Source organism: Mobula hypostoma, chromosome 6, assembly GCF_963921235.1.
Source record: "Mobula hypostoma chromosome 6, sMobHyp1.1, whole genome shotgun sequence".
Taxonomy (NCBI): Eukaryota; Metazoa; Chordata; class Chondrichthyes; order Myliobatiformes; family Myliobatidae; genus Mobula; species Mobula hypostoma.
Window position 1 is genome coordinate 95,073,617 of NC_086102.1, and position 26,193 is coordinate 95,099,809.

A 26,193-nucleotide genomic window follows, 5' to 3' on the forward strand; every position below is an offset into this window, starting at 1 on the left:
GGAGGCAAATACAATAGGGATGTTCAAGAGACTCTTAGACTGGCACAGTAATGTGCAGGGAATGGAAAGACATGGACATTGTGTAGACACAAGGGATTAGTTTAGTGGGCTTTGACACTGTAGGCCAAAGGGCCTGTTCCTGTAATGTACGATTCTATGTTCAATGTAATGTATAGGTATGACAGGCAATCCACAAGGCCTTTATTGTAAGAGCACTGTGAACAGGTTTGGTCTCCCTACCAAAGAATAGGGGAGTGTGTGGAAGTACACTTGGCTGGTGCTTGGGATGGTAGGATTTCTGTCTGAGGGGAGGTGAAGCAGACTAGACCTCTGTTCTTGAGTTTGGATTTTTTTTCCAGGTTGTGCTGTCGAGAACCAGGGTCTTGGTTCCACAATAAAGGCTGGTCAATCAGGACAGAGGTTGATGAAATTTCTTCACTCAGAGTATGCTGAAGGTCAAACTACGAGGAGAGGTTCCACAAGTTAGGGTTGTAAGGCCGGAACTTACAATGCGATAGGATGCTGATCAAAGTATTCATGATATTAATGTCAGGTTGTAAGGTTTATCAAATCTATTACAGATTTTCATGGTTTAGGTGAATCAGTAGAAAATAGTATTTGGATTTTTAGGTAGCGTTAGATATAATACTGCACAGATTAGGGCTCTTGTGGTGACCTATGACCCATGACCTGGAGGTGATGATCTCTGGAGCAATGACTTCTGTATGATGTTACGTGGGTTAATGGGGTGACGATGTCTGTATTGACCTGTGGGTTGATGACCCAAGGGGTGGTGACCAGCGGATCTGATCAAAGAGATGATTACTTGTGGGTCTTGACCGATGGGGTAATTCCTCATGTTGTGATGACCCCGGGTGATTACCTGTGGGGTGGTTATGAGTCATTCGTCCACACTCAATGCTCACTTCCACGAGGTTGTCCAGTTTCTCGGGCTGCCAGTACCTCATGCCCACACACATAGCCTTCGTGGCTGCACCAAATCCTGAACCTAAAGAACAAAGGGGCGTCAGTGTCTGAGCTGACTTTGTCATGAAGAGCTTCCCATTCCACCTGAGGCTTCATATGTACCTTTCTTATTGAAGGGTGTGTGCCAGCCCAGGAGGTAGTTGTCCGGCTTGAGCTGGGAGCAGCCCTCAATGGTGGCTGGGTCTGGCTGCCGTTTGTGTATCTGTTCAACAATCTCAACGTAAGCCTTCACCATCTCACGGTAAAGGTCCGTCAGGGACCAGATATCTGAGAATTCAGGTCAAAATGTGATGAAAGTTTTGACAACTTCTTGAATAAATTCACACCCCCATGCCCTCTCCACACCCATCCCAACAGAAGCCGGTTGTACAGAGGCAGGCAGCAAGGTGTCCTCAGTGGCAGCTGACCCACAGTCTCTGGAGCACTGCAGTACCATCCGAAGATGTTCTGTTCCTCATCTCCCAGCCCGTGGAGCAATGCAAGGGTCTGCCAAGATCTTATAAAAATTATCAACATCACTTTAAATAGTTCTAAATATTATACATGTTTTTATTAATCAAATGTAAGGGGAAAATACAGTATATTGTTTCTGTCAGGACCCCTAAAATAACAATGGACTGAGGGATCCTCAAGTCCAAATCCATAACTCACTGAAAGCTGCCATGCAAGTAGGTAGGATGGTAAAGATGGTGTATGACATGCTTGCTTTCATTGCCAGGTATTGAGTACAAGTCAGGAAAACATATTGCAGTTGTACAAAACTTTGGTTGGGCTGCATTAGAAGTGTTCTGTGCATTTCTGTTCACCCAATTACAGTAAGAATATGTACACTTTAGAAAAGGTACAGAAGAGATTTACCAGGATGCTGTCTAAATTAGAGGGCTTGAGCTAAAAGGAGAGGTTAGACAAATGTGAGTTGTTTTTTTCCTGGAGTGTCAGAGGCTGATGGGAGATCTGATAGAAGTTTATCACATTATGAGGAGCATAGATAGAGTAAACAGACTGAATTCTAATTCCAGGGTTAAAATGTCAAATAGTTCGAGGACATCCATTTAAGATGAGAGGGGAAAAAGTTTTAAGGTGATATGTGGGGCAAGTTTTTTTTTCACACAGAGGGTAGTGGGTGCTTGAAACAGGCTGACAAGGGTGACAATAGAAGTAGGTACAATAATAGTCTTTAAGAGGCTGTTTGATAGGCAATGGAGGGATGTGCACCATTTAGTTCAATTTAGCTTTCTGTTTGGCACAGATGTCATGGCCGAAGGTCCTGTTCCTGTGCTATACCATTCTACAGTATAATCTGTGTTCTAATAACACATTAAAATGCATTAAGTCCAGTATAGATACAGGAGCAGGTGTTGACTATCTCCACCTACCTGCACCACCATTCATCCAGATTATAGCTGATCAACCTCAGCATAGCACATCCATATTCCTTCATTCCTGAAATATCTAGAAATCTACTGATAGTTATTTTCAATAAACTCATTGACCAAGCCTCGCCTCCACTCATCTTTTGGGTAGAAAGTTCCAGATTCATCATGGCTGATTTATTATCCCACTCAACCCTATTCTCTGCTTTCTCCCCATAACTTTAATGTCCTGACTAATGAAAAGAACCCATCAACCTCCGCTTTAATTGTACCCAATGAAATGGCCTCCACAGCCATCTGTGTCAATGATCTAGATTCACCACACTAGCTAAAGAAATTCTTCCTCATCTTATGGACATCCACCTAATCGAGGCTGAGCACTCTGGTCCTAGCTCCCCCAGTATAGGAAACATCTTCTCCACATCTACTCTATCTAGGCTTTTTAATATTCAATAGGTTTCAATGAGGCCCTCCCTTGATCTTCTAAACTCCAGCAAGTACAGGCCCCTAGCCATCAAATGAGCCTCATACATTAACTTTCATTCCCAGGATCATTCTCCTGAACCTCCTGTGGACTCTCACATCTCTTCTTAGATAAGGGGCGCAAAACTGCTTACAATACACCCTGTGGTCTGACCACTGCCTTACAAAGCCTCAGCATTACATCTGTGCTTTTATTTTGAAATGAATGCTGACATTGTGTTTGCCTCACTGACTCAACCTGCAAGTTAACCTTTAGGGAATCCTACACAACGATTCCCAAGTCACCTTGTATCTCTGATTTTTGAAATTTATCCGCATTTAGACAATAGTCTACGCCTTTATTCCTTTTACCAAAGTGCATGACCGTACACTTCCATATACTATATTACATTTGCCACATCTTTGCCCATTCTCCTTATCTGTCTAAGTCCTTTCGCAAGCTCCCTGCTTCCTCAACACTACCTGCCCCTGCCCCTCTACCTATTTTCATACTGTCCACAAACTTGGGTCACAAAGCCATCAATTCTGTCATCCAAATTACATAATGTGAAAAGAAGAGGTCAGACTAACTGGCCTTTAATTTACTTTCTTCTGCCTCCCTCTCTTCTTAGAGTGGAGTGACATTCGCAATTTTCCAGTCCTCCGGAATATTTCCAGAATCTAGTGATTCTTGAAAGATCATTACTTATGCCTCCATAATCTTTTCAGCTACTTCTTTCAGAACCCTGGGCTGTAGTTCATCTGGTCCAGGTGATTTATCTACCTTCAGACTGTTCAGCTTCTCAAGCACCCTCTCCCTAATAATAGCAATAGCACTCACTTCCGCCCCCAACAGTCTCAAACTTACAGCAATTGTATAATGTGGTACAGTGGCATGCAAAAGTTTGGGCACCCCTAGTCAAAATTTCTGTTACTGTGAATAGCTAAGCGAGTAAAAGATGAACTGATTTCCAAAAAGCAGAAAGTTAAAGATGACACATTTCTTTAATATTTTAAGCAAGATTGCCTTTTTATTTCCATCTTTTACAGTTTCAAAATAACAAAAAAGGAAAAGGGTCCAAAGCAAAAGTTTGGGCACCCTGCCTGGTCAGTACTTAGCAACACCCCCTTTGGCAAATATCACAGCTTGTAAATGCTTTCTGTAGCCAGCTAAGAGTTTTTCAATTCTTGTTGGGTATTTTCGCCCATTCTTCCTTGCAAAAGGCTTCTAATTCTGTGAGATTCTTGGGCCGTCTTGCATGCACTGCTCTTTTGAGGTCTATCCACAGATTGTCTATGATGTTTAGGTCGGGGGACTGTAAGGGCCATGACAAAACCTTCAGCTGGCATCTCTTGAGGTAGTCATTGTAGATTTTGAGGTGCATTTAGGATCATTATCCTGCTGTAGAAGCCAACTTCTTTTCATCTTCAACTTTTTTTACAGAAGGTGTGATGTTTGCTTCCAGAATTTGCTGGTATTTAATTGAATTCATTCTTCCCTCTACCAGTGAAATGTTCCCCGTGCCACTGACTGCAACACAAGCCCAAAGCATGATTATTCTGCCCCCGTGCTCAACAGCTGGAGAGGTGTTCTTTTCATGAAATTCTGCACCCTTTTTCTCTAAACATACCTTTGCTCATTGCGGCCAAAAAGTTCTATTTTAACTTCATCAGTCCACAGGACTTGTTTCCAAAATGCATCAGGCTTGTTTAGATGTTCCTTTGCAAACTTCTGACGCTCAATTTTGTGGTGAGGATGCAGGAAAGGTTTTCTTCTGATGACTCTTCCATGAAGGTCATGTTTGTGCAGGTGTTGCTACACAGTAGAACAGTGCACCACCACTCCAGAGTCTGCTAAATCTTCCTGAAGGTCTTTTGCAGTCAGCCGGGGGGATTTGCCTTTCTAGCAATCCTATGAGCAGTTCTCTCAGAAAGTTTTCTTGGTCTTCCAGACCTCCACCATTCCTGTTAACTGCCATTTCTTAATTACATTACGAACTGAGGAAATGGCTACCAGAAAATCATTTATTCTAATTTTCAGAGTGCTAGGCAGCTGCTTAGAGGAGCCCATGGCTGCTGATTGTTGGGACAAGGTTTGAGGAGTCAGGGTATTTATAAAGCTTTGAAATTTGCATCACCTGGCCTTTCCTAACGATGACTGTGAACAAGCCATAGCCCTAACAGCTAATTAAGGTCTGAGACCTTGGTAAAAGTTATCTGAGAGCTCAAATCTCTTGGGGTGCCCAAACTTTTGCATGGTGCTCTTTTCCTTTTTTTCCACTCTGAAGTTGTACAAAACAAAAATAATACACTAATCTTGCTTAAAAGGTTGAAAAGAATGTTTCGTCTTTAACTTTAAGACTTTTGGAGATCAGTTCGTCTTCTACTCACTTAACTCTTCACAGTAACAGAAATTTTGACCGGGGTGCCCAAACTTTTGCATGCCACTGTATATTCCACAGTGAAGACTGGCGCAAAATACTTATTAAGCCCCTCCACCATTTCTTTGTCCCCGATTGCTACCATACCAGCATCATTTTCCAGTGGTCCATTATCTACTCTCACTTCTTTTATTCCTGTACATCTGAAAAAAATATCCTTTTGTATTCACTTTTACATTGTTGGCTAGCTTAACTTCATATTTCTTATTTTCTCTGCTTATGATATTTTAGCTGCCTTCTGTTGGATTTTAAACAATTCCCAATCCTCTAACTTTACACTAATTTTTGCTGTATGTCCCCTCTTTTGCTTTTATGCTCTCTTTGACTTCCTTTGTCAGCCACAGTTTGTTCATCCTCCTTTTATAATACTTTTTCATCTTCCAAATGTTTCCGAATTATTCTCAGAAACTCCAGCCATCATCCCTGCTAGTATCACCTTCCAATTAACTTCGGAATGAATGACAGTGATGCTTCACTACCAGCTGAGATTAATGTCTTTTATGCTCGCTTTGAAAGTGAGAATAAAACTGCAGGTGTGAGGATCCCTGCTGCACATCGATGCCCCTGTGATCTCTGTCTCAGAGGCTGACGTCATGCTGTCTTTCAGCAGGGTGAACCCTTGCAAAATGGAGTACCTGGTAAGGCTCTTAAAACTTGTGCCAACTAACTGGCAGGGATATTCATAAGATATTTTCAAATCTCACTGTTAAGGTCATAAGTTCCCACCTGCTTCAAAAGGGCAACAACCTGTTTCCAAGAACAACAGCGTGAGCTGCCTTAACGACTATCATTCAGTAGCACTGACATCAACAGTGATGAAATGCTTCAAGAGGTTGGTCATAGATAGAATGAATGCCTGCCTCATCGAGAATCTGGAACCACTGCATTACAGGAGGAATGGAGACGGGCTAACCCCTATTGACATCAATGGATCTGGGGTTGAGAGGGTGAACAGCTTTAAGTTCCTTGGTATCCACATCACCGAGGACCTCACGTGGTCTGTACATACCAGCTGTGTGGTGAAAAAGACACAACAGCGCCTCTTCCACCTCAGGCGTTTGAGGAAGTTTGGTATGGGCCCCCAAATCCTAAGAACTTTTTACAGAGGCAAAATTGAGAGCATCCTGACTAGCTGCATCACTGCCTGGTATGGGAACTGTACCTCCCTTAGTCACAGGACTCTGCAGAGAGTGGTGCGGACAGCCTAGCACATCTGTAGTTGTGAACTTCCCACGATTCAGGACATTTACAAGGACGTGTGTAAAAAGGGCCCATAGGATCATTGGGGACCCAAGTCATCCCAACCATAATCTATTCCAGCTGCTACCATCCCGGAAGTGGTACCGCAGCATAAAAGCCAGGACCAACAGTCTCTGGGACAGCTTCTTCCACCAGGCCACCAAACTGATGAACTCACACTGATCTGAGTGTACTCGATATTACATTGACTGTTCTATTTATGATAAGCTATTATAAATTACTATGATTGTTCATTGCACATTTAGATGGAGAAGTAATGTAACGATTTTTACTCCTCATATACATGAAGGATGTAATTCAATTCAATTCACCTATTGCCACAATAGGTCTACAGTGGAAGCAATCTCAATGGCTCTCCATGCGATTTTGGATCACCTGAACAATACAAATACCTATGTCAGGATGCTGTTCGTTGACTTTAGCTCAGCGTTTAACACCATTAAATCATTCCCACTGTCCTAATCAATAAGCTACAGAATCTGAGCCTCTGTACCTCCCTCTGCAAATGGATCCTCAACGTCCTAACCATGAATACGGCAATCAGTGCAGATTGGTAATAACAAGTCCACCTCACTGACAAATTGATACAGTACTGGCACATCTTAGGGATGTGTGCTTAGCCCACTACTTTAATCTCTCTATACCCATGACTGTGTGGCTAGGTATAGCTCAAATGCCATCTATGAATTTACTAATTATGCATTGTTGGCAGAACCTTAGATGGTGATGAGAGGGTGTACATAAGTGAGATATACCAGCTAGTCGAGTGGTGTCGCAGCAACAACCTTGCACTCAGTGTCAGTAAGACTAAACAGATGATTGCAGACTTCAGAAAGGGTAAGACAAGGAGACACGAACCAATCCTCATTGAGGGATCAGGAGTGGAGAGAGCTTCTGGTTGTCAATATCGCTGAGGATCTAAATTGGTCCCAACATATCAATGCAGCTATAAAGAAGGCAAGACAGCGGCTGTTTTTCTTTAGGAGTTTGAGGAGATTTGGTTTATCACCTAAAACACTTGAAAACTTCCACAGATGTTCCATGAGAGCAAACTGACTGGCTGCAGCATTGTCTGGTATGGGGAGAGAGGTTACTGCACAGAATTGAAGCAAACTGCAGAGAGTGGTAAAATTAGTCAGCTCCATCATGGGTACTTGTCTCCATAGTATCCACGACATCTTCAAGGAGTGGTGCCTCAGAAAGGAGGCATCCATCATTTAGGACCCCCACCACCCAGGACGTGCCCTCTTCTCATCGTTACCATCAAGAAGGAGGTACCAGGAGCCTGAAGACACACACTCAGTGATTCAGGAATAGCCTCTTCCCCTCTGCCATCTGATTTCTAAATCGACAATGAACCCTTGAACACTACCTCACTACATTTTTTAATTCCTGTTTTTTGCTCTACTTATTTTCATTTAACTATTTAATGTACATATTCAATTTGTTTCTATATTTATGTACTGTATTGTACTACTGATGCAAAGTTTACAAATTTCACAGTATGTGAGGTATTAAACCGGATTCTGATTCCTCTCTCATACCTCTGTAATTCCCTTTACTCCACTGTAATACTGACACATCTGATTTTATATTCTCTCTCTCAAATTGCAGGGTGAATTCTATCATATTATTATCACTGCCTCCTAAGGTTCCTTTACCTTAAGCTCCCTAATCAGATCTGGTTCATTGCACAACACCCAATTTAGAAGTGCTTTTTGCCCGGTGGGCTCAACCACAAGCTGCTCTAAAAAGTCATTTCATAGGCATTCGACAAATTTCCTCTCTTGGGATCCAACACCAACCTGATTTTCACACTCTTCCTGCATATGAAATCACTCATGACTATCATCATATTGCCCTTATTACATGCCTTTTCTATTGTCCATTATAATATGTATCCCACATCCTGGCTACTGTTTGGGGGCCTGTGTCTAAATCCCATCAGAGTCTTTTTACTCTTGCAGTTTCTTAACTCTATCCACAAGGATTTTACATCTTCTGATCCTATGTCACCTCTTTCTCAGGATTTCATTTCATTTTTTACCAACAGTGCCACCCTACACCCATTACATATCTGTCTGTCCTTTTGATATAACATATACCCTTGGATGTTAAGATCTCAACTATGATCTTCCTTCAGCCATGACCTACTGATGCCCTCAATGTCCTACCTGCCAATCTCTAACTGCGCTACAAGATCATCTACCTTATTCTGTAAACTGCATGCATTCAAGTATAATAACTTCAATCCTTTATTTATCACCTAAAGAGATGAACTTTTCCTCATCTCAATTCCTAAACACCAGATCCCACCCCTTGCTTTCAACCTGTGTTCTGCTAGTCCTAGACTATCCAGTCAAGACAAATTTATTGTCCTATGTGAGGTGGGATGGTGAAGTATAGGTAAAATGAAAAATTTGCTTACAGCAGCATCACTGGCATGTAGGTTCATGTAAAAGATATAAGTTATGCATAAATTAGCCACAAACATGAGAAAATCTGCAGATGCTGGAAATCCAAAGCAACAGACACAGAAGTGCTGGAGGAACTGAGCAGGTCGGGCAGCATCTGTGGAAAAGAGTAACTCTTTTCCATAAACTATACATGACAATGTAACCCCCTCCCTACATCTAGTCTGTCTATTCTTTTCTGAGTTTTGATGAGATTCCCTCTTACTCAAAACTCTAAAGAAGTCCACAGTCTCTCCTCTCACAGCAGATCTGCTGTGCCTGGAACCAATCTGTGAAACTTTGCTGCACTCATTTTATGGGAAGTACATTCTTTCTTGGGTAAGGAAACCCAAGATAATGCAATACTCTGACTGGCTCTCATTAGGCACCTACTCACTTGATATGGCTTACTTTTGTATTCAAATTGTCCTGTAATTAAGAACTCTTTCATCCCTTTTCCCCATTTTTTTCTTTTCTCTTTCCTCCTGATTGAACTAGCCCCATTCCCACCCTCACCATCACCCCACTCACCCCCACCAAATCCCCTCCCCACCTTCTTCCCTTTATTCCATTCTCCACCATCCTCTCCTGTCATATTCCATCTTCTTCAGCTCTTTTTCACTTCCATGAATCACCTCCTAGTTTCCAATGCCATTCCCACTCTCTCCTCCTCTCCCTCACCTGGATCCACCTGTCACCTGCCTGCTATTACCCCACTCCTTCCCCTCACCTGGCTATCTCTCCCCTGTCTCTCAGTCCAGGGGAAGAGTCTCGACCCAAACCATTAACTGCTCATTTCCCTCCACAGATACTGTCTGATCCGTTGAGTTCCTCCAACAAATATGCTGCTTCATATTTCAAGCATCTGCAGCCTTTTGAGCCTCACATTCCAGTTTCCCTCCTAATTGCCTGTTGCACATTTGGTGTCTTGGTTATAAGCAAACCTAGATCTCTGTGTCATACAGCAGAGAAACAAACCCTTCAGCTCAGCATGTCTTTGCTTCCAACCCACTCAGGCAACATTGGAATTGAGATTTGATCAGAAGTTTGAGGTGAGGGGATTTCACTCAGGTCCACTGCCCGAGTAGAAAAAGGCAGCTGAGCTTTGAACAGCAACCAATCAGCATTTTGGACTGATTAGCAAATTAAAGGAAGGCAGGGGCATGTACAGCTGCCATTATTGGAGGAGACAGAGTCAGAGTGGTGATCTTGAGACTTTACCTCTTCAAGGATTCAGTGAAGAGAGGCTTCAGTCAGAGAACGCGAAAATAAAAGCTCTAGGTAAAGTTTTTTCTTCTTATAGATGCCAGGCAGGATAGTGGAATTCTCCTCTTGGGGCATGTGGGAAGGCAGGGAGACCTCCAGTTTAAAGAGCAACAGAGGATAACTAAAAGGGCAATATGGGGAGAAAAGATGAGATACGAAGGCAAGCTAGCCAAGAATATAAAGGAGGATAGTAAAAGCTTCTTTAGGTATGTGAAGAGGAAAAAATTAGTTAAGACCAAAGTTGGGCCCTTGAAGACAGAAATGGGTGAATTTATTATGGGGAACAAGGAAATGGCAGACGAGTTGAACAGGTACTTTGGATCTGTCTTCACTAGGGAAGACACAAACAATCTCCCAGGTGTAATAGTGTCCGGAGGACCTAGGGTAACGGAGGAACTGAAGGAGATTCATATTAGGCAGAAAATGGTGTTGGATAGACTGATGGGACTGAAGGCTGATAAATCCCCAGGGCCTGATGGTCTGCACCCCAGGGTAATTAAGGAGGTGGCTCTAGAAATCGTGGACACATTGGTAATTATTTTCCAATGTTCTATAGATTCAGGATCAGTTCCTGAGGACTGGAGGGTAGCTAATGTTATCCCACTTTTTAAGAAAGGAGGGAGAGAGAAAACAGGGAATTATAGACCAGTTAGCCTGACATCAGTGGTGGGGAAGATGTTGGAGTCAATTATAAAAGATGAAATAGCGTCACATTTGGATAACAGTAACAGGATCGGTCCGAGTCAGCATGGATTTACGAAGGGGAACTCATACTTGACTAATCTTCTGGAATTTTTTGAGGATGTAACTATGAAAATGGACAAGGGAGAACCAGTGGATGTAGTGTACCTGGACTTTCAGAAAGCCTTTGATAAGGTCCCACATAGGAGATTAGTGTGTAAAATTAGAGCACATGGTGTTGGGGGTAGGGTACTGGCATGGATAGAAAATTGGTTGGCAGACAGGAAACAAAGAGTAGGGATTAGTGGGTCCCTTTCAGAATGGCAGGCAGTGACTAGTGGGGTACTGCAAGGCTCGGTGCTGGGACCACAGCTATTTACAATATACATTAATGATTTGGATGAAGGGATGAAGCAACAATAGCAAATTTGCAGATGACACAAATCTGGGTGGCAGTGTGAAATGTGCAAAGGATGTTGAGGTAATGCAGGATGACTTGGACAGGTTGGGTGAGTGGGCAGATGCAGTTTAATGTGGATAAATGTGAGGTTATCCACTTTGGTGGCAAGAACAGGAAGGCAGATTACTATCTGAATGGTGTCAAGTTAGGAAAAGGGGAAGTAAAACGAGATCTAGGTGTCCTTGTTCATCAGTCACTGAAAGTAAGCATGCAGGTACAGCAGGCAGTGAAGAAAGCTAATGGCATGTTGGCCTTCGTAACAAGGGGAGTTGAGTATAGGAACAAAGAGGTCCTTCTGTAGTTGTACAGGGCCCTGGTGAGACCACATCTTGTATACACTGGAATTTAGAAGGATGAGAGGGAATCTGATTGAAACATATAAGATTATTAAGGGATTGGACACGCTAGAGGCAGGAAACATATTTCTGATGTTGGGGGAGTCCAGAACCAGAGGCCACAATTTGAGAATAAGGGGTAGGCCATTTAGAACGGAGTTGAGGAAAATCTTTTTCACCCAGAGAGTTGTGGATCTGTGGAATGCTCTGCCTCAGAAGGCTGTGGAGGCCAATTCTCTGGATGCTTTCAAGAAAGAGTTAGATAGAGCTCTTAATGATAGCGGAGTCAAGGGATATGGGGAGAAGGCAGGAATGGGGTACTGATTGTGGATGATCAGCTATGATCACTGTAAATGGCGGTGCTGGCTCGAAGGGCTGAATGGCCTACTTCTGCACCTATTGTCTATTGTCCCTGACAACTGCAACTGCGAGAAGTGCATCCAGCTGCAGCTTCAAACAATGTACATGAAGGAGTTGGAGCTGGAACTGGATGAACTCCAGATTATTCCGGAAGCTAAGGGGGTGATAGATAGGACATTTAGAGAAGTAGGTACACCCAAGGTGTAGGACATAGGAAACTGGGTGACAGTCAGGAAAGGGAAGGGGGTGAAGGAGCCAGTGCAGAGTACACTTGTGGCCATCCCCCTCAATATCAAGGTATATCACTTTGGATACTGTCAGGGAGGATGACCTAACAGAGGAAAGTCACAGTGGTCAGATCTCTGCCACTGAGTCTGGCTCTGTGTCTCAGAGAGAAGGGGGAGAAGAGGCACGCTGTGGTGATAGGGGATTTGTTAGCTTAGGGAATGGACAGGAATGAGATTCCCAGATGGCATGCTGCCTCCCGGGTGTCAGGGTCCGGGACATCTTGGATCGAGTCCTCAGCATTCTTAAGTGGGAGGGTGAACAACCAGAGGTCATGGTCCATGTAGGTACCAATGAGGTGGGTGGGTAGGACAAGTGAGGAGGGACGAGGTTCTGCACAGGGGGTTCAGGCATTTAGGTGCTAAGTTAAAGGGCAGGACATCCAGGGTTGTGATCTCAGGATTGCTGCCCATGCCACATGCTAGTGAGGCCAGAACTAGGAAGATTATATAGTTTAACACGTGGCTAAGGAGTTGGTGTAGGAGGGGGACATAAGATTTGTGGATCATTGGGCTCTCTTCCAGGGAAAAGGAGGGACCTGTATAAAGGGGCAGTTCGCACCTGAACTGGAGAGGGACTAATATCCTAGCAGGAAGGTTTGTTAATGCTGCACAGAGGGGTTTAAACTAGAGTTACAGGGGAATGGAAACCAGAGTGCCAGAACCGTTAGAGGATGCAGATGTTGGTAAGACCTCAGACAAAGTTAGGAATCAAAAGGTTGAGCATTGTGTGACTAGTGTCCTAAGCTGAGTATATTTTAATGGAAGAAGCATTGTAGGAAAGGCAGATGAATTCAGGACATAGATCAACACCTGGAATTATGCTATTGTAGCCATTAGTGAGATTTGGTTGCAGGAGGGGCAGCTCGATAGTCCGGGTTCCATTGTTTCAGATTCGACAGGGTGGGAGGGATTACAGGAGGGGTGGCATTACTAGTCACAGCAGTGCTCCGTCAGACAGACTGGAGAGCTCGTCTAGTGAGGCCTTATGGGTGGAACTGAGAAATAAGAAAGGTATGACCACCTTAATGGGTCTATATTACGGACCACCCAACAATCCTAAGGATTTAGAGAAACAAATTTGTAAAGAGATCGCCGACTGCTGCAAGAAATATAAGGTTGTTATAGTAGATGATTTTTACTTTCCACATACTGACTGGGAATCCCTTAATGTAAAAGGGACTAGATGGGAGATAGTTTGTCAAATATGTTCAGGAAAGTTTCTTTCATCAGTACGTAGAAGTTCCAGTGAGAGAGCGTGCAATACTAGATCTGCTGTTAAGGAATGAGACAGGGCAGGTATCAAAAGTTGATGCAGGAGAACGTTTTCCACCTAGTGATCACAATGCCATTAGTTTCAAAGTAAATATATGAAAAGGTCTACGGGTGAAGGTTCTAAGTTGGAGAAAGGCCAATTCTGACGGCAGCAGAAATGATTTGGCAAGTGTGGATTGGGACAGGCTGTTTTCTGGCAAAGGTGTACCTGGTGAGCCTTCAAAAGAGAAATTTTAAGAGTACAAAGCTTGTCAGAATAAAAGGCAAAGATAATCAGTGTAAGGAACATTTTCAAGAGATATTGAGGCCATGGCTAAGAGAAAAAAGGAGGTGCATAGCAGGTATAGACACGTAGGAACAAATGAGGAGCTTATTTCTCTTGCAAGAAATGCAAGAGAACACTTATGAAAGAGATCACGAGGGCTAAAAGAAGGCATGAAGTTCCTCTAACAGGCAAGGTGAAGGAGAATCCTAAGGGATTCTACATATATGTTAAGAGCAGAAGGATTGCAAGGGGCAACATTATTTCTCTGGAAGACCAGAATGATAACCCATGTGTGGAGCCAAAAAGGATGAGGAAAACTTAAATGCATTCTTTGCATTTGTATTTATACTTTATACTTTATACTTTATTGTCGCCAAACAATTGATACTAGAACATACAATCATCACAGCGATATTTTATTCTGCGTTGTCCACTCCCTGGATTACAAATATTAAATATTAAAAATACTAAAATAGTAGAAATTAGTAAATATTAAAATTTTAAATTATAATTCATAAATAGAAAATAGAAAAATGGAAAGTAAGTTAGTGCAAAAAAACTGAGAGGCAGGTCCGGATATTTGGAGGGTACGGCCCAGATCCGGGTCAGGATCTGTTCAGCTGTCTTATCACAGTTGGAAAGAAGCTGTTCTCAAATCTGGCTGTACGAGTCTTCAAGCTCCTGAGCCTTCTCCTGGAGGGAAGAGGGACGAAAAGTGTGTTGGCTGGGTGGGTCGTGTCCTTGATTATCCTGGCAGCACTGCTCCGACAGCGTGTGGTGTAAAGTGAGTCCAAGGATGGAAGATTGATTTGTGTGATGTGCTGGACTGTGTTCACGATTTTCTGCGGCTTCTTTTGGTCTTGGACAGGACGGCTTCCATACCAGGTTGAGATGCACCCTAGAAGAATGCTTTCTATGGTGCATTTATAAAAATTAGTGAGGGTTTTAGGGGACAGGCCAAATTTCTTTAGTTTCCTCAGGAAGTAAAGGCACTGGTGGGCCTTCTTGGCAGTGAACTCTGCTTGGGTGGACCAAGTCAGGTCATTTGTGATATTGACCCCGAGGAACTTAAAGCTTTTGACCTGTTCCACTTGCGTACCACCGATGTAAATTGGGTCGTGCGGTCCGCTACTCCTTCTGAAGTCTACAACCAATTCCTTCATCTTGCTGACGTTGAGGGATAGGTTATTGTCTTGCACAATGCCACCAGGTTCTTAATTTCCTCTCTGTACTCAAACTCATCATTACCCGAGACATTTAGAAGCCTACAAAAGTGAGGCAAAGGGACATCAACTTCATGGACCCCATACAGATTACAGAGGAGAAGGTGTTTGCTACCCTGAGGCAAATCAGGGTAGATAAATCCCCAGGACCTGACAAGATATTCCCTCAGACCCTACAGGAGGCAAGTGCAGAAACGTTGTTCCACTGTTTTAAACAGGGTCTAAAGAAGAAGGAAATTATAGGCTAGTGAGTCTGACATCAGTTGTGGGAAAGTTATTGGAAGGTATTCTAAGGGACTGGATATATGATATTTGGATAGACATTGACTAGTCAGCATGGCCTCATGCATGGTAGGTCACGTCTAACCAACCTTACAGAATTTGTCAATGAAGTTACCAGGAAGGTTGACGAAGGCAAGGCAGTGGATGGTGTCTACATGGACTTCAACAAAGTCCTGCATGGAAAGTTGGTCAAGAAGGTTCAATTACTCGGCATTCAGGATGAGGTAGTAAATTGGATTAGACATTGGCTTTGTGGGAGAAGCCAGAGCATAGTAATAAAGGGTTGCCTCTTTGTCTAGTGGTGTGCTGTAGGGAGAAGTGCTGGGTCCTTTATTGTTTGTCATCTATAGCAATGATCTGAATGATAATGTGGTTAACTGGATCAGCAAATTTGCGGATGACGCGAAGATTGGAAGATTGGGGGGTATAGTGGACGTGAGGAAGTCTATCATGGCTTGCAGAGAGATCTGCATCAGCTGGAAAAGTAGGCTGAACAATGGCATATGGAATATAATGCAGAGGAAGTACAAGGTGTTACATTTCAGTAGGGTAGGTCTTACGCAGTAAACAGTAGGGCACTGAGGATTGTGGTAGAACAGAGATCTGGGAATACAGGTCCATAATTCATTGAAAGTGGCGTCACAGGTCAATAGGATCATAAAGAAACCTTTTGGCACATTGGCCTTCATATATCAATGTATTGAGTACAGGAGTTAGGATGGCATGTTGAAGTTGTACAAGACATTGGTGAGGCCTAATTTGGAGTATTGTGTACAGTTTTCTTCACCCTCCTACAGGAAAGATGTAAGCAAGTTTGAAAGCGTGCAGAAGAAATGTACAAGGATGTTGCTGGGACCACCAGAGAATCCGAGCTAAGGAAAGATTGATTAGGGTTGGACTGTATCTTTGGAATGTAGAAGACTGAGAGGAGATTTATGAGGGGTATAGATAGTGTTCATACAAACAGGCTTTTTCTACTGAGGTTGGGTGGGACTACAACCAGAGGTCATGGTTTAAGGGTGAAAGGTAAGAAGTTTAAGGGGAACGTGGGGGGAAACTTCTTCATTCAGAGGGTTGTGAGAGTGTGGAATGAGCTTCCAGCACAAATGGTGTATGCGAGCTCGATTTCAATGCTTCAGACAAGTTTAGATAGGTGCAAGGATGGTAGGGGTATGGAGGACTACCACCCCAGTGCAGGTCGATGAGAGTAGACGGTATAATTGGCTTCAGCATGGACTAGATGGGCCAAAGGGCCCACTTCTGTGCTGTACTGCTCTGTGACTCTATCACAAGTTCCAAACACCAACCACTCTTCCTACATTTCTTCATCCTCACCCTAAACTTATGTCCTTGGATCTGAAGAAGCAAGGTAGCTCACCATCCAGCCTGTCAGTGTTCCTTAGTATTTTGTCAACCTCTGTCAGGCTACCTCTTAGCCTCCTCCACTGCTCCAAGGAAAATAGATACACCCTCTCCAATTTCTCTTCAGCCAACAACCTGATGAATCTCTTTTGCACCCTCTCCAGTGCCACACCTCTTTCCTGTAGCGTGGTGACCAGAACTGTACGTCGTACTCCAGCTATGACCTAACAAATATTTTATTGAGTTGTTCTATAACCTTTTGGGTGGTGGGGTAGAGATATGTCTCTATCAAATGAAGTGTAAGGTGTTCCTTTACTCTGCCAGCCTGCAGGTCACCCTTGGGCAAGGTGTAGCACCAGCTCTGCCCCCCGATCAGGGTCACATGAAGCCATAGGAGCAGGTAGTGGATGGTAGTATGAGTAGCTGGTGCATATTAAGTCCTGGTTATGCAACCACTGATGCCAGACAGTCTCTGAAGGGAGTTGATAATGCCTGGGGTCACCTATCTTGTAAAGACTCTGCCAAGAAGGCAATGGCAAACCATTTCTGTAGAAAAATATGCCAAGAACAATCATGGTCACAGATACAGAAAAGAATATGAAGAGCTTTGGATTAAAGACAGATTTCCATCCATGATTGCCCACATCATACAACATGGCATATAATTGGGATGGTGTTGGCTATAATGTTGGGGTATATGCGGTGTCCAGCACCTCTGGTGAAAGGGCTTGACATGACCATTCCAGGGCAACTCACTCACCTTTGGGCCCCTGTGGCTCCATGTAGCTGTTTGCATGCAACAGCAGCCACATTTCAGTGCACCACTTAGACAGGCAGGCTGAACGAGGTGAGAGTAACCGGAAGGCCTCATATCCTGATGAGAGAGGGACATGCCTGTCCTAGCATGTGAAGTCAGCTCTGGTGGACCAGGTGGAGCCAAGAAGACTGTTCTGCATTGCTTCCAGGAGAGAAAATGACATGCTAAGGTGCAGATGTCATGGTCATCCACTGCAACCAAGAGCCCAGTTTGTGATGACGACTCGTACCAATGAACCCAGACTTCCAACAACACACGAGGAACTGTGGCTTATCCACTTTAAAACCTCTTCGGCACAGGTCTCCTGTCATTGACAACCAACTAACTATAAACTTCTGGCTGTCATAGTCTGTGCACCATACAGTGAATGTAACCATCCCACACAGCTTCTTCAGCAGCCTGTCTACATCTGCTGCCACTTTCAGGAACCTAAATCCCTCGGTTTAATAATAAATACTGCCCAATGTCACACCATTTAACAAATTATCTGCTTTTCCATAAGCTATAGGGCTAGAATTAGGTCATTCAGCCCACCAAGTCCGCTTCATGATTTAATTATGGTTGATTTTTTTCCAGCAGCATTCTCTTTTCTTGTACATAACCCTTAATCTCTTTACCAATCAAGAACTAACAGTCTCTGCCATAAAGACACCCAAAGACAGCCCTCAATGGAAATGAATTCCACAGATTCACCACCCGCTTGCTGAAGAAGTTCCTCCTCATCTCAGTTCTAAAGGGATGTCTCTTCATTCTGAGGCTGTGTCCTTGGATTCTAGATTCTCTGAGTGATAAAAGCATCCTCTCCATTTTCCCTGTATTATAGTCCCTTCAGTATCTAGCATATTTCAATGAGATTCCCCTCCCCCACCCTCTTCCTTCTTGAACAAGGAAAAGCCCGGACACCAAATGCATGTCACATGTTGCTTTGCACTCCCAGGATCACTCTTGTGAATCGTCTCTGTATCCTCAAAGTCAGCTCATCTTTTCTTAGATATGGGGCCCAAAATCTATCATTTTCTGTTCTCTTCCTAGTATTGCCACATTATTCCATCTGCCAGCTCCCCACCACTCCTCAGCTCATGAAAGTGATGGAATAAAAGATTATTAAAGTGTAAAAGCAAAGGAAAACAAGTTAAAAAAACAAAATGTTTTCTACTCCAAGGGTCAGGTGCTTCTATTGGAGACTCCCATGCTGTCTTCAAATTGACTGACAACACTACTGCTGTTGGTAAAGTCACAGGTGGTGACAAATCAACATACTGGGGTGAGATGGGATCTGTGGCTGAGTGGTGCCACACAATCTCTCATTCAGTGTCAGCAATTATAGAGAGCTGATTGTTGACTTCAACAGGAAGGAGGTTAATATGTGTCATTCTACACTGGAGAATCGTCTATGGAGAAAATCAGCAGCTGGGTGTTAACGTATCTGATGGCCTGTCCTGGGCCCAGCATATAGGTGCACTAGTAAGGAAATTGTAGCAGCATCATTACTTTCTTAAGAGGTTAAGGAGCTTCAGGTGTCATTGAACACTCATGCAGATGTAGTGTTGGAAGTATCCCAGCTGATGGCATCATGGTCTAGTATGGTAATTCAGATGCACTGGATTGTAAAAAGCTGCACAGAGTCTATGCCCACAGCCCTCCCCACCATTGGTAATATTGACAGGAGGCACTGGCTAAGGAAGGCAACATCTAACACCAAAGCTCCCCAACATCCAGGCCATGCTATCTTCTTGCTACTACCCTTAGGAATGAGATACAGAAGCCTGGAGTTCCCCACCAGGTTCAAGATCAGCCACTTCCCTTCAAACCAACCAGCAAAGCCTAATCACTAGAGTTCAGCAACACTGTGACCACTTTGACAACTTTGCACTAACATTTATTTATTTTATTCTCATTGTGTTTTCTTGTAAAAAAAAACCTGTGCATCATTTATGTTTATGTTTTTCTTGTGAAGGCTGCTTATCTGTTGCGATTTTTCTGTGATGTTGCTGCAAGTTTCTCATTGCAACTGTGCGGACATGTGCTTGAGCATGACAATAAACTCTAACTCCCCCTCGTACCCCATCCATTATTTATTTTTATATATATATATATATATATATATATATATTCTTTTTCTCTCTCCTTTTTCTCCCTCTGTCCCTCTGACTATACCCCTTGCCTATCCTCTGGATCTCCCCCCCTCCCCCTTTCATTCTCCCCAGGCCTCCTGTCCCATGATCCTCTCGTATCCCTTTTGCCAATCACCTGTCCAGCTCTTGGCTCCATCCCTCCCCCTCCTGTCTTCTCCTATCATTTTGGATCTCCTCCTCCCCCTCCCACTTTCAAATCGCTTACTATCTCTTCCTTCAGTTAGTCCTGATGAAGGGTCTTGGCCCGAAACGTCGACTGTACCTCTTCTTAGAGATGCTGCCTGGCCTGCTGCGTTCCCCGGCAACTTCTATGTGTGTTGCTTGAAATTCCAGCATCTGTAGATTTCCTCGTGTTTATGTATCTGGGCTCAGAAGTCCATGGAAATTTGGTATTTCCATCCCTCTGGAACAGCCTGGTCCAGGAACTTGGACACAATTTGGTCTATTGTGGTGAAAACTTCTGTAACCCTTCTCACTCATTACCTCTACCTTCCTCCAACCCACCAAGCTCTCTGCATTTCGCCTCCTTTTGTACATTCCTGGTCTCCATCACATCACCCTTGCCCACCACGCCTTTAGCTGACAATACCCTGTGCTCGGTATTTCCTTTGAACTCTCTTCCTTTCAACCTGTCTCTCATTTTGATTGCCCCCTACCACCCTACTTGACCATTACTTCTTATGTGGCTAGTGTTGGTTTTGTGTGACACTTTCTTGGCAAAGGGCAATTTACCCTATTTACAACATTAAAACTACAGGTTTTTGTTGGACATTCAGTGCCAACAACTTTTATTGTATGTGACATTTGGCTTGGTAAAACTTTGCAAGGCACTTCATGGCACATTCAGAAAAGGTCACGTTAGGTCATGGAGCCATATAGCACAGACACAGGCCCTTCAGCCCAACTGGTCTATGCTGAACAAGATGCCCACCTAGCCAGTCCCATTTATCCCATATCCCTCCAAAACTTTCCTATCCATGTCTTTAAACACTGATATTGACCCACCTCCCCAACTTCTTCTGGAAGCTCATTCTATATAGTTACCAACCACTGTGTAAAGAAGTTGCCCCCTCAGGTCCCTTTCAATTCTTTCCCCTCCCGCCTAAACATATGTTTTCTGGTTTCTGATTCCCTTTCCCAGAGAAAAATACTGTGGGCATTCAACTTGTATATGACCCTTTTGATTTTGTACACTTTTCTAAGCCAAAGCCAAATATGCACAAGTTTCTATACACACAGGTGCAATGAAGAACTTAGTTGGAGCAGCGTTTCAACCGCAGAGCAGCAGATAAGCAGCATTCACAAAAAAAAAACACAGACATAAATCATACAGAACTTTCAGAGAAAGGTGGTTTTTACCGAGAATTGAATGGTTGAAGGGAAGGGAAGGCCACCCCTTATGTTCTACGTTCTAAGAAATAAAGCCTTTGCTTCCCCAACCACTCCCTCTGACTCAGGCCCTTGAGTCCTCACAACATTCTTGTAAATCTTCAATGCACTCTTTCCAGTTTAATGACATCTTTCCTATAATAGCGAGATCAAAATTCTATACAATATTCCAAACACAGTTGCTCCAATACCTTGTATAACTGCAACATTATGTTCCAACTTCTATAAGTGCCTTGACTGATCAAGGCCAACATTATAAACATCTTCTTCACCACCCTGTCCACCTGTGATACCACATACTTGTCCCTTTGTTGTACCACACTCCCCAGAACCATCCTGTTGACTGTGAAAGCCTTGCCGATTGACTGAACAAAAAGCAGTGCCTTGTAATCATCTGAATTGCATTTGCCATTCTCCAGTCCATTGAACCAGCTGATCAAGATTCCTCCTGTAAGTGTTGTTGACCTTCTTCATTGTCTACATTAGCACTTATTTAGAGATGGATCTTTCAGGAGATAAAAACGACCTGGATGTGGGGGTAGAAGGGTGGGTTGGCAAGTTTGCAGACAACACAAAGGTTGGTGGTGTTGTAGATAGTGTAGAGGATTGTCAAAGATTGCAGAGAGACATTGATAGGATGCAGAAGTGGGCTGAGAAGTGGCAGATGGAGTTCAATCTGGAGAAGTGTGAGGTGGTACACTTTGGAAGGACAAACTCCAAGGCAGAGTACAAAGTAAATGGTAAGATACTTGGTAGTGTGGAGGAGTAGAGGGATCTCAGGGTACATGTCCACAGATCCCTGAAAGTTGCCTCACAGGAAGATAGGGTAGTTAAGAAAGTTTATGGGGTGTTAGCTTTCATAAGTCGAGGGATAGAGTTTAAGAGTCACGATGTAATGATGCAGCTCTATAAAACTCTGGTTAGGCCACACTCGGAGTACTGTGTCCAGTTCTGGTCGCTTCACTATAGGAAGGATGTCGAAGCATTGGAAAGAGTACAGAGGAGATTTACCAGGATGCTGCCTGGTTTAGAGAGTATGCATTATGATCAGAGATTAAGGGAGCTAGGGCTTTACTCTTTGGAGAGAAGGAGGATGAGAGGAGACATGATAGAGGTATACAAGCTAATAAGAGGAATAGATAGAGTGGATAGCCAGCGCCTCTTCCCCAGGGCATCACTGCTCAATACAAGAGGACATGGCTTTAAGGTAAGGGGTGGGAAGTTCAAGGGTGATATTAGAGGAAGGTTTTTCACTCAGGGAGTGGTTGGTGCATGGAATGCACTGCCTGAGTCAGTGGTGGAGGCAGATACACTAGTGAAGTTTAAGAGACTACTAGACAGGTATATGGAGGAATTTAAGGTGGGGGCTTATATGGGGGGCAGGGTTTAAGGGTCAGCACAACATTGCGGGCCGAAGGGCCTGTACTGTGTTGTACTATTCTGTGCTGTACTATTCTATAAGCAGCAGGGGGAGGAGAGGACCCCTGAGTCTCCCTAGTCTGCTCTTACCATTCCATTAGATGGCAGCTCATCTTCAAGCCCCACCTTTCAGCTTCTTTCCTTCATTTTTTGATTGCCTTACTAACCAAATATCAGTTGATCAAAGTCTTGAATAAGTGCCCTATTAGATGGGGAGACTGGCTGTTTGGCAGCACCATGGTCTTGGAGTTCTCCAGACACTGGAATCTGGAGCAAAAGTGAACTGCTGGAGGAACTCAACGAGTCAGGTAATATCTGTGTTTGTTCTTGAGGTCTGATCTGTTTCTGCACTTTAGCCTACCTTAATTTGAAGCTTAAGAAAAGCCTCTCACTGGCCAACTGGGCCATGTTTCAGAGCAGAGGGCAATATTCTCTAATGGAATGGAAGACATCCTGTCTATTTACATTCACTCATCGGCCTGACATTGGAATCTTGTTCTACATACACTTAACATTATTTGACTGAGATTCCAGAATAGCATGGGACAAATTATAACCATATAACAATTACAGCACGGAAACAGACCATCTCAGCCCTTCTAGTCCGTGCCACAGTGTAGCAGAAAATATGTCAGGGTTTGCTTTGTCCACTTCTCTAAGTTCTCAAACAAGAGAAAATCTGCAGATGCTGGGAATCCAAGCAACATACACAAAATGTTGCAGGAACTCAGCATTTTGTGTGTGTTTCTCAAATTTCTCATCCCTTTTCCTTGGATTACTGGTTTGTCTTCTAGCCTTTACCCCTTTCCTTTGGAATGTTCTGTCCAGTGCATTCTTTAATTTTCCTTCAAGTTTACAAACTGTTTAGGTCTTTGCAAACCACCTTCCTTCAGAACCAATCAGAAGTGAACACCAAGAGCCAAGTGACAGAAGATTAGCCATGAGATCTGACTCACATAACATGCCCTTGTAAAAACCTGGTCTGGTTAGATTGTGGGGAGGGGTAGGGGTGGGTCTAGGCTTCTTCTGTCCGGCGATCCTAAAAGCAGAGTGAAGAGCTGGAAATGAGAGGGTGGTGGGAAGGAAAGCCTCTATAATGTAGGCTAGTGAGAAATGAGGTCACTCCGAATTAAGGCATATCACCAATGCATGACCCATTATTGCATGACAACTTTCTACCTGGCAAGGAGCCATTGCTGAATGTCAGACCCTCTGCCATCTGGTAAGGGCTGTTCGGTACACAGTCATTGTACTTCAAAGTAGTCATTTAGTGGCCAAGGGATTTGGAACTTTCCCAGCATCATAAAAGAGACAGCAGGAATCCAAGTACTTTCTCATCATCAAGTCACAGAAAAAGATCTTTCCGCCCACTGAGCCTATGCTAAAGCCCCCATTTTTATAATAATCCTAGCTGTACCCATTTTATCCTCCCCACACTCCCATCAACAGCCTGAACAGACGTCTCATCAACAATCAGCTCTTAATCTCCCCATCTACCTCACTGAGATCCTTGAATTTTATTTGTCCCCCCGCATTACACTCTCGGTATCTGTGACATCTGTTCTCTGTTTTTCCTGTTTGACTGCTTTGATGTACTTATGTATGGAATGGTCGGTGTGGACGGCAAACAAAGCTTTTCACTCTATCTTGGTCAGTGTGGAGAGTGAAAAGCTCTATCTCGGTAAGTGTGATAATAACAAGTCAATACCAATACCTTTCCTTTCTCCCAGATTTTACTAATTACCTACACACATGGGACAATTTACAGCAACCAATTAACCTACTGATACACGTGTCTTTGAGATGTGACAGCAAGAGCATCAGAAGGAAACCCACAAATTAACAGGGAGAGGGTTTATCTGAAAGAGCAACCCTTGTGTATTGGGGAACATCATTCCAAATAAACTGATTCCTAAGCTCCAGAACCTGGGCCTTAGCACTCAGATCTGCAGCTGAATCTTCAACTTCCTCACAGAGAGGATCCAGGCTGTAAAAATAGGGAATAAGCTCTCCTCTACAATCACTCTGAGCACTGGTGCCCCACAAGGCTGTGTACTCAGCCCCCTGCTGTACTCACTGTACACCCATGATTGTGTAGCCAAGTTTCCATCGAATTCAATATGTAAGTTTGCTGATGACATAAAAATTGTAGGTCGTATTTTGGGTAATGATGAGTTTGAGTACAGAGAGGAATTAAGAACCTGGTGGCATGGTGCGAAGACAATAACATATCCCTCAATGTCAGCAAGACAAAGGAATTAGTTGTTGACTTCAGAAGGAGTAGTGGACTGCACGACCCAATTTACATCGGTGCTACGCAAGTGGAACAGGTCAAAAGCTTTAAGTTCCTTGGGGTCAATATCACAAATGACCTGACTTGGTCCAATCAAGCAGAGTCCACTTCCAAGAAGGCCCACCGGCACCTTTACTTCCTGAGAAAACTAAAGAAATTTGGCCTGTCCCCTAAAACCCTCACTAATTTTTATAGATGCACAGTAGAAAGCATTCTTCTAAGGTACATCACAACCTGATATGGAAGTTGTCCTGTCCAAGACCGGAAGAAGCTGCAGAAGATCGTGAACACGGCCCAGCACATCACATAAACCAATCTTCCGTCCTTGGACTTACTTTACACCGCACGCTATCGGAGCAGTGCTGCCAGGATAATCAAGGACACGAACCACCCAGCCAACACACTTTTCGCCCCTCTTCCCTGTGGGAGAAGGCTCAGGAGCTTGAAGACTCGTACGGCCAGATTTGGGAACAGCTTCTTTCCAACTGTGATCAGACTGCTGAACAGATCCTGACCCGGATCTGGGCCGTACCCTCCAAATATCCGGACCTGCCTCTCAGTTTTTTTGCACTACCTTACTTTCCATTTTTGTATTTTCTATTTATGATTTATAATTTAAATTTTTAATATTTATTATCAATTTGTAATCCAGGTAGCGGGAAGCGCAGAATCAAATATCGGTATGATGATTGTACGTTCTAGTTTCAATTGTTCGGCGAAAATAAAGTATAAAGTATAACAGGTACTAATTGTAAGGATCTGATGGTTCAGTGAAGCATAAAGTTGTTCTCATTAAATTCTTACCTGATACGAGTGTCTCTGCTGTCACTATGTGCATGACTGTATTGTCACTGACAGGCCACTCATCTGCTGATACTGTAATACCTTCCAATCCACCCAGAGCTTTCAGCTCAGAGAGAATGGCCACACCTGAGGGACATCTCTCCCACCTGGAATTCCTGTAGCCCAGTGCGTCACCAACTCCACCCAGTACCATGGCAGCCTTGTAGAGTTCCATTGCTGGGAATGAATTCCAATGCCTTGCCTTGGAGAATATATCAAGGAGTACAGGCCACCCCTGGGAGCAGCTCTCTGCACTGGTTAGTTTGTTATATATAGTGTCTCAAGTGCAGCTTCAAACTTATGCAGACTGGCTGTTGATATCAACATTCCCTTCCACTGTAATCAGCTAGAGTATTTTTGGAAACAGCACTCAGTTCCATCAAATAGCAATTAGCTAACACACAGTTTATATTGCTTACCACCTCAGAAATAAATATTGTCTGATGCCTTTGTACTATAATGGAGAAATGCCCCAGCTGGAATTTGCTTTTATCTTTGTGATTTGCCATGTTAACCATTCCATACAGT

General features: G+C 43.5%; 1 protein-coding gene across 1 annotated transcript in view; it reads right to left on the reverse strand.

Annotated features, from left to right (window-relative positions):
* Positions 1-25,914, reverse strand: part of adprhl1 (ADP-ribosylhydrolase like 1) — a 65,833-nt gene extending 39,919 nt beyond the window's left edge. The window contains exons 1-3 of the mRNA XM_063051257.1: positions 25,627-25,914; positions 1,090-1,254; positions 884-1,009 (exon numbers count right to left, since the gene is read on the reverse strand). Coding sequence (XP_062907327.1) covers positions 884-1,009; positions 1,090-1,254; positions 25,627-25,840 — 505 coding nt within the window. The 5' untranslated portion in view covers positions 25,841-25,914. The remainder of the gene's footprint in view (positions 1-883; positions 1,010-1,089; positions 1,255-25,626) is intronic.
* Between the last annotated feature and the right edge of the window lie 279 nt (positions 25,915-26,193).